This window comes from Chanos chanos, chromosome 16 (assembly GCF_902362185.1).
Source record: "Chanos chanos chromosome 16, fChaCha1.1, whole genome shotgun sequence".
Lineage (NCBI taxonomy): Eukaryota > Metazoa > Chordata > Actinopteri > Gonorynchiformes > Chanidae > Chanos > Chanos chanos.
Genome location: NC_044510.1, coordinates 14,009,486 through 14,019,113, shown reverse-complemented (window position 1 = coordinate 14,019,113; position 9,628 = coordinate 14,009,486). Strand labels below are relative to the sequence as shown.

Sequence of the window (9,628 nt, the reverse complement as noted above, 5' to 3'; positions counted from 1 at the left end):
TCACGCTTTGATCGAGTCTGGCCAGTTGTGGGGTGTTGCACATAGCAGAAATTCTTACTTAGCCAGATAACTACAGGAAAATGTCAAAACTGTCCAACAGGAAAGAACTGCTCTGAAACTTTTTTTTTTTATTGGACAGCCTTGACTTTTGACGCCTGTTATCTGAGTTATCAGAAAAGAACACTTTGCAGAATGTTCTCCAAGACTCATTTCATAACTAACCTTGGATCTTGAAAAAAAAAAACAAAAAAAAACCCTTTCGACATCTAATATACTCCGCATGGAGAAGAGATTACTACATGCTGTACCCAAAAGACCTGTGCCTGACAGCTGAAGTTTGTTTTTGGATTTTCACTGCCCTGCCGTTCAATTAATAAACCACAGAGCCTCCTGTGCTATTGTCTATCACTGTGGGTCAGTTTAGGGTCAGCACTAGTGTCCAGGTCACGAAGGTGAGGTGTGCGTAGGTGCTGATGTGGGAACAGTACTGGAGACACTGGGGACGTGTTGTGTGTGAGTAAACCGGGCACCAGTGAGGAGTGTGGAGGAGAGTAGAATGCTCTGGAGTGTGCCTCTGGAGGTGTGAGAGCAGGTGTCACTCCTACACCTCCCTAAATAGGAGCTGAGGCCTCCGCGGTGACGCGGTGTGTGAGTGTGAGGGTCAGTGGTGAGGCGTGTGTCCGGGCATGTCCGTTCACTGCTGCCCGTGGTGACCCCACCGCCCAGGTCACGGGATAAACCCACAGATTAGGGTCAGACTAGGAATAGAAAAGTGAGACGTACACAAATTACAAAAAAAAAAAAAAAAAGATAAAAGGATAAAAAGGGGAGAAATAAAACACTACAATATTGCAGTGACAATATAATCATTTAAACTGTTTAGGCTGATTACATGGGCAAACTTCATTTTACAGTTTGGCAGACAAAAGGTCTCTAAAAATACAAATCTACCCAAGACCAGCAGGTAAAATGAATATGATTCTGTGATTTGTGAGCTGAAGGATTTTTTGTGAGCCTTTCAATATTTAATGTTCTTTGTCCAGTCTGTGGCTGTGAACTGGCTGTGGGATGGGTGGTGTGTCAGGACGCTGTCTGGTATACGCTTACACAATGGACACGAAACTGCTTTCACAACATACAGAAGTAAGTGAATAGATAGATAGATAGATAGATAGATAGATAGATAGATAGATAGATAGATAGATAGATAGATAGATAGATAGATAGATAGATAGATAGATACATACATACATACATACATACATAAATACATAAATAAGTGATATATAAAACAAACTTATAATGAAAGAAAGGAAGGTTTAATAAATAAAATATCTAACCATCTATAATGACATGCTAATCCGGAGTGTGACTGAATGGAGAGAGATCAGATGACCAGAGGTGGGTTTGGTAGTTACTGTAGATACTGCTGGTCTCCACGCTCCGTATCAGACAGAGGCTAATTATGCAGAGCACTTTGTGTGTGTGCATGTGCGTGTGTGTGCATGTGCGTGTGTGTGTGTGTGTGTGTGTGTGTGCATGTGTGTGTGCATGTGTGTGTGTGTGTGTGCATGTGCGTGTGTGTGCATGTGCGCGCGCGCGTGTGTGTGTGTGCATGTGTGCATGTGTGCGCGTGTCTGTGTGTGCGTATTTGATTCATCCAGCGAAAATAAAAACGAAACTGCTCTGAACTCTTGGGTGAAGATTTTTGATTAAATAAGTTCTCTGAACCACCTCCTGAGAGGACTTTTCAATAGGTCAAATTCCCTGAGCATGGCTTCTACACAAAAAAAGACAGGAGGAAAGTGTGTCAACTTCTACACAAAAAATCTGTTTCCAGATCAGAGAAATATTTATCAACTTTAAATCATACGGATTTAACAAATCTTTTCTTTTTTTTTTTTTTATTCATAATACAATCAGCCCCCCGCTGGTAAGATCTGTGGACTGTGGACTTTTTTCTAGAATGAGGATTATGACTCATCGGAGCCTGAGTCACAGTTTTCAAAAGAGCAAAATCTTTATTCACCATGCAATTCATCCCTGCACCCGTGTTATCAAACGCCTTAAGGCTGGTTTAAGATCAGATATAATATCAGCTCCCCCAAAACATATAGTAATGTTTATTAGGATTATGAAAGGCAGAAACTGATCCCAGATCAGTGCTCTCTCTAGGTTTGAACCCTTTCTGAGAAACAAACCCAAAGTGTCAAAACACTGACACCTGATGGATGGTAAACACATCATGCATTTGTAACATATCATTTACTCTCCAGTTAATGGTAATTGTAAACAATTGTAATAATAATTAAAAACTTTTCTGTGATTCTGGGGTTAAGATTTCTGTGTCCAGTACAGGTTGGTTTGGGGTCAGAGTTTGTGTCTGGGTCAGGAAGGTGAGGTGTGTGTGTGTGTGTGTGTGTTTTCTAGCGGTACTAGAAAAACTAGAACATGTTATGTGTGTGTGTGTGTGTGTAAACTGGCTACCAGTAGAGAGAGAGAGGAGGAGAGTAGAATGTTCTGGAGTGTCCCCTATGGAGGTGTGAGAGCTGGCGTCACTACTACACCTCCTTGAGGTGTTGGAGCGTGATCAGAACACTGTGTGTGTGTATGTGTGTGTGTGTGTGTGTGTGTGTGTGTGTGTGTGTGTGCGTGTGTGCGCGTGCGTGTGTGACAGGACAGAAGACTGACCCTGAGGCCATGGTCAGAGGGATGTTGAAACCGTTAGAGGTTCTCCAAATTGATGATGGATTAACGGCACAGACATAAATTAAATCCGAGAGTTGGCCTCAGTCCTTCAGGACGCCTTGGCTGTGGGTTACATTTTCATATCTCTAACTCTAAACTCAACTTGGAAAATAGACCAATAAGTCATATTCCACATTCTAAAATACTTACATTTCTAATTGGACCTTTGTGACATTGATGAAATAGAATCTTTTATGAATGGTTCCAACTCACGAGGACTATCCATATAATCTACATATCATGCTTTTCCTCAGCGTACCACAACGACATTAACGGACTCAACAGTTTATCAGTTCAGTAATCAAGCGATAAAAATCAGTTCACAGCGAGACTGTCATCATTTCGTTCTGGTGGAGAGTGACTGTAGAGAGGTTTGTATCTGTTTTCCGTTGTGAGATTATGAACAAGTTAAACCAATTTTCACTTTTTGTTTGTCGCTGTATTTGTAAGCTCGGACAAGCGCGGTTTAAGCGGATCCCAGACAAAAATATTAATATAATCAGTATCTCCAGGCAAACATGGGCAATGTCGGCTGTATAATGCATAATAAAGCGTGTGTGGGGAAAAATGGATGAAACCACTGATCGAAACGGTTGCGTTGTTTGATAACCGTTTAATATGTATCAATGAAGATCTTTCTAGACCTTTCAAGATCTTAGCAGCTATATTGTTCTGAAGACACTGTGTGTAGGCTATTGGATGTACATCTTATATGGGTTTAAAAAAAAAAAGATTACAGTAATTGTACTTTACTTGTGTAAACTACCCCCCCCCCCCCCCCCCGCCCCCAAAAAACCCACTTCTCACATTCACTAAATTTAATCCACAAAGTCAAGGTGCTGTTTTTGGGGTGACATGTTAATGAATTTCCACACCAGTAGTACTATATGCATAGAGTGTAGAGATACTACATTGAAAGAAAGAAAGAAAGAAAGAAAGAAAGAAAGAAAGAAAGAAAGAAAGAAAGAAAGAAAGAAAGAAAGAAAGAAAGAAAGGACATTAATCACAGGGATAAACTGTAGAAAGAATATTGTCTTTTCCACAGAACTCACTTGAAACAGACATCACCATGGCGCCGGCGACCAAATACCCATATTTCAGATTATTTTATTTGAAAACTGCTGTGTTTGACGACACTCATTTTACATTGCGCAAGGTTTTGATGTGTGCGGTCTGTTAAGTTCATTCTTTTTGGACTTTTGACCCGTATTAGTTATAACGAGTACTTTGTTACTTTAAATTAAATATTCGTGTTGACTCTCTCTCTAAAGAAAACACATCAGTCAGTCGCGAGAGCAATGGGTCGTTGATTACTGACATTCCTAACAACGGGGGAGAAGGTTTTTCTGCTGGAGCTGAGGAGGGCGGAGGCGGGGGGTGTTTAAACTGAGTTAAAACCTGGTCTCTCAAGATCAGCAAATGTGAAAACAGAAGGAAAGACTTGTGCGCAGCTCGCAAAAGAACAAAATAAACAATGTGCCTCTCTCTCTTTTAACCGGGATTTATTTTAGAGATTAGACATTTGGTACATAGCCCAAGGCTTAACCAAAAAACCAAAACCCACCACCAACGACAAAAAAAGGGTTCCAGTAGCCTGCAAGTCAGAACAACTCGGCGTGCAATTTATAATGCTGTACGCATGTTTTAAATTAAACCGGGCGAAATTCATTTAGCCTACTTATGAGTTTACATTATGTATGGGGTTAGGCCTATAATTTTTCCTTCTCTACGATAACCCGTTAAAGGACGTCTTTAATGTAGCCCTTTTCTGCTCTTCACCAAACTAATAGGCTAATAAATTAATAAATAAATAGAAGACAGGAAAAAGTTATCTGAATTTCTTTCCATTTACTCAAACATGGAACAGCACATGCGCCATGGGACTGTTTACTAATCATTAATTTGTCTGATAGTCTTATCACAAGTTTGAGCTGAACACATATAACACGTCGCTATCTTCTGCTGTCCATTTGTGCCTTTTGCCTGGTGCTCGGTTTGCTTTCCCTACAGGAGGTCGACGTGATGCTGCCCCGAAAATTTGCTCCTCCAAATGGGGCTAAGGAGTCCATCAGACCCCATTAGAAGCTCATTAAATCCGTGCAGTGACATTTCTCACACCTGGCCTAACGGACCGAGGAGAGAACGCGTGCTCCCGGCCAAACAATGCTCGTTGCACGATGCGCTAAGATGCTGTTCTTGAGTCAGTTTTTAATGGTTTTCTCTTACAGTCACAAAGGTCGGATAACTGATCCTGGATCAGTAGATCAGTGCGGGGCAAAACAGCACACAGATAACGTCGTGGTACTGAAGCAGGGAGATACATTTACTTTAATTGATCGTATCTGCTGAAAACATTTAGTTCACATTGTCTGTCTCTATTTTTAACTTTGCTTGTAATGTTGGGCGTTGCCAAATTTTTTTTTCACTAAATAATAATTTATTCCCAAGGTACAACGCATTCTAATTGAATTGGGCATTGAATGTGTGTGCGTGTATTATAGATGTTACTTGTAAGGTATATTCATACCAACGCGTGATTCTTTTCAGCCGTCTAATTGGCACAAATATATTTATAGAAACTCATTGACTAACTTGATTATATATGACCCCTCTTCTGTTTTGCTCCCCTGCTGTTGTTCGCACAGATGGTGCGTAAGTTTTCCCCTGCGTGTTTTTTCAGTCACCTCTCGGTACCAAATTTCTCACCCACACGCCGCGGCGCATTGTTTTTACAACTGGGGAACTCTTCACACCAAAATGCTCGTTATGTCCCAGTCATTTGGTGGACGAATCATCCCCTCCCCACCCTCGTTCATTTGGCTAAACCTCCATCCCAACCCCCCCGTGCCACAGAGGTCTTTATAAACCCCGGGCGATGTCTCCCTTACGCTCACTCCCTCGCCTACAGCGAAAAAGACCTGTGCTGCGTTACTTCACTTTGCGAAAAAAAAAACCCCACACATCGAAGCGTCGAAGCATTTGGGACTATTTCCACGGACACTCTCCGATATGAAATCCGCTTGTCTCGTCGCTAAACAGACGCCTTTCGTCGTTTCTCCCGCTTCTGACCAGAATACGATGGATACTCGTATGCAGGAAGAGGACAGGTGAGTGTTGAATAGACATCGTCCCGTCATATTTGAACAGGACGGTGTAACGCAAAGGCCACTATGGCTCTAAGTCCCTTGGATAAGACGACTAATCGGCGTTTTAATGTGGAATTTTCTCTTTTATTTAGATGCGTGTAGAACACAACGTCTATTTAGATACGTGTACGTTAGTGTGTAAGTTATTTTTTTTCATCGTGAAACAGACATTGTTTATCGGTGTTCTAGCCTGTGTAGAATATATTCTGCGGCTGTGCTGCGACCCGGATGGCAGAAATAGAATTGCGTAAGATGCACTGAATCTCTAACCTACTTCGCTATGTCATTTAGCCTGTGTCCTCGGCCCCGCTGCTGTAACAGAGGCTTGTATGCAAAGACTTACTCAGAAAGCCTCGTTTGATTGACACTGTCTTTGTCGCTCGTGCCTTTCCCTGCAGTCAAGCTGTCCTGTGGAGACCCTGGCTCGTGACCAGAAACGATGCACAAATCGGATGCCGGATAAGCAAGCTTCTTTGTGTAAGTTCTTCCTTACCTTGTTTAACAGGCTGTTACAAGTGTTTTACTCATCATAGGCAGAACACTCTAATCATAAAATGCGCTTGTTTCACAAACACATTATAGCCCACTGACGCACCGTATCGACGGAGCGTCCTATTCTAATTCTAGAGGCATTTTTTTTTTTTGTAATAAACCACTTTCAGCTTTTAAAGCGCCAACAGCAACACGCCATAGGCATACTCGGTCGCTTTATTGTTATAAGATGTAATAACGTCAGCTGGGTAAGCAGGGAGGATGGGGGAGACAGGGAAACCATACAGAGAGCGTTTACCACAGCGCGCTGGAACAGAAGGTGTGACAGTCAAGCTGCTTCCTTGATACCGAGCCACCTAGTAATGCTGGGGCGTCTAAGGCGCAACCGCGGCTAGCACTGCCACGACACTCTGCCATTTGGCAACGCTCAACCGTGTCAGACTGAGAACAGAGAAGTTAGCGCCCTGTGTCGAGGCGAAGGCAACAGCTTCCAGCTAGCTACCACTTGCTTGTTAAGTGTCGTGTTAGCCAAAGCAGACACCTTAAGGTTTTTTAGAGTCAGATTTATCCGGTTTCCCACCAGACACCTCAGCCTTGACACACGTCACGCCATGACTCGAAGTTGTTCTGCTCTAGGCGCCACCAGCCGTTTGGCTTTGTGGAGATTTGGCCTCGTAAACGTTGGACAGGAAGTTTTCTTGGATGCTGTTGCTAGTTGTGGTTTTGTACAGATGGCCTTACACCTTTTCTCCCCCTGTCTAAACAGCCTCACACCATACCAGTACAGCCAAGTAACACCATGGCAGATGGCAAACATCAGTCTTTCCAGCATCCTGTAAGGTTAGTATTTTACACCAATTTTCTGTTGCCGCATGCAAATTTCTCACAGTTTTTGTACAGTCAGTTTCGACCTCAGAAAAAAAAGTTTGTTTCAAAATGGACTGAAATGAGCTTGATTATGAATATTTGTCAAAAAAAAAAAAAAAAAAGAGAGAGAGCATATTTTCCTTGCTGTGACAGACTTGTAAGTTAAATACAACTTCTGATTCTGAATGATGAGGTGTAATTTTTCTAATCGTGCATTTTTTTTTTTTTAATTACCACAGACTGTTCTGGCCAAAGTCCAAGTCGTACGACTACCTGTACAGTGACGGAGAGGCGCTTTTGAGAAACTTTCCTGTCCAGGCCACCATCAGCTTCTACGACGAGTCCGACAGCGAGGAAGAGGAGGATGTTGATGAGTGCATGGAAGAAGAGGAGAGCGATGACGCAAACTGTTTCAAATCCCGCTCTCACCTCACAAACTACAACTGAACCCCGTAGCAGCCTTCCCGGGAAAAAAAAAACGCTTTCGCTCCCGTCTGTCGGTCACGTCTCCAGTTCAGCGTTCTCGATCAGACCAGGCCCAGTGTGCATCCAGTGCCTCAGACCCAAGAGATTGCTGATCTAGGATCAGTTCCTGTCGCTCCATGTAACTGTATTTATTAAGATTATGAAAGGGAAACAGTCTGATCCAAAATCAGCTCTCTTGTACTGAGAAATGTAATATGTGCGACCATAGCGCACACTTCTTTAAAACACTCACCCTGCCTGCGTTTGTCCATCTAAATAACTACTGACTTTGGGCGCAACACGCCTAGGCTGTATAGCCTGATATTTGGTCTGTTTCATGTAGACGAACTGGGTGATTGTGTCTGTCACTTCAGCTGTGTGAACTCAATGCACGCTAAGCCACGGAAACATCATCTTTAAAGAGCTGCAAGGTTCGTTGTTAATGGTTCCTGGTGGGAACAGGATTATTGTCCACAAATCAATCCCACGTTGGGATAATTACAGAGTTTGAATCAATCTCAGGGTCCAGACCTTTGGTTAGGCCTATGTATAAAATGTTTGAAATTTGTATTTTAAATCCTTCTCTAATTTATCATGTTGTAAATAGTCACATATATATTTATATCCTATTTTTTCTACTTTTGTATGCTTGTGAGATGAAAAATAAACAAGATATACAGTATGTAAACATGAGAGGATAGTATTTTTTTTTGCAAGTGTTTTTTTTTTGGGGGGGTGGGTGGGGGGGGGGGAGCTGGATGTTTAACTGCTAGAAGTGTTTTTTTTTTTCTCTTCTCTAAAAAATGCCATTCTTAGAGTCCTCTCACATCTCCCTCTCCCCTTTGATGTTGTCTGACGCAGGGGGGGGGAGTAGGGGGGGGGGGGGCATCTGTTCCACGTCGGCCTGTTTTAATGTGAAAGCCAACCTGATAGCCAAGAGTGGGAATACCCCACAAAAGAATGTCAGAGGTCAAAAGATTAAGCTTTCCATGCCGTGTCAGAGGTCACAGGACACCTCTTCTGTTGTCAGTTTTACCGGTTTAATCATGACAACCTGTAGCACTCTCTTTCCACAGAATGCAGCAGAAACTTTTTTTCTGGAGAGAGGGGAGGGGGGGGGCACATCTAGGAGTATCCAATCTGCACATTCCTTTTGGAATATAGCATAGAATAGACTATGTCATGTAGAATCTCTCCGTGAGTTTATCTGAAGAAGCGTCTTGGTGCAGATTTTGAAATGAGTTACTTTTCTGCTAATGGAGACTGTACAGTATTATAACGTACAATGCGTATGCTACATTTGATCCATGCTCCATTTTGTCATCAGCTTGTTGGAGAAATGGAAGAAGGCCTCTGTAAGTTGAAGCCAACGGAAGAGGGCCTCGGTATACCAAAAAAGGAAGATGCAAAATCAGCAAAACATAAGGGCAATATGAAAAGGGTGATATCTAGGTTATAGTGACAGGGAAGCATAAGTAATGGCCGGGGCGTAGTGGCGTCAGTGTCCGCCTTGCTTGGACTAGCCCATCGCTTGATAACGAACACCTGCATTAAGGGGTAAATTATCTGAGGTGAGATTGAGGACATGGTTGAGTATCCAAAGCAAAGTAAGGACATGGCTGATTCATCATTTTTTACTTAGCCAAAAAAGGAAATCGGAAACAGTGATGTATGGAATAATGAAATTCTGGGAAAATTTGGGGAACTTTCTGGAAGTGAATGGGATGGACCATGCAAAAACGGATGATGTAAGGGGTGTTACCATACAACCATGTTATGTGTTTATTGGATACACAGGTTTTGCATGCAGGTAAAATTTTAGATATAAGTGCACGATTTTCTGTATTAGATTCAGTCACTCCCTGGGACCTGACTCAGTTTGTTGTATTTTGCTCACTACTGAATGCAAT

General features: G+C 42.4%; 1 protein-coding gene across 1 annotated transcript; it reads left to right on the top strand.

The window, feature by feature from the left end:
• The first annotated feature begins 5,757 nt into the window (after positions 1-5,757).
• On the top strand, positions 5,758-8,224 carry ripply1 (ripply transcriptional repressor 1). Its single transcript, XM_030793208.1, has 4 exons — positions 5,758-5,855; positions 6,293-6,371; positions 7,153-7,226; positions 7,493-8,224. The coding sequence occupies exons 1-4, from the start codon at positions 5,758-5,760 to the stop codon at positions 7,698-7,700; spliced, it is 459 nt and encodes a 152-aa protein (XP_030649068.1). The 3' UTR covers positions 7,701-8,224.
• The last annotated feature ends 1,404 nt before the right edge of the window (positions 8,225-9,628 follow it).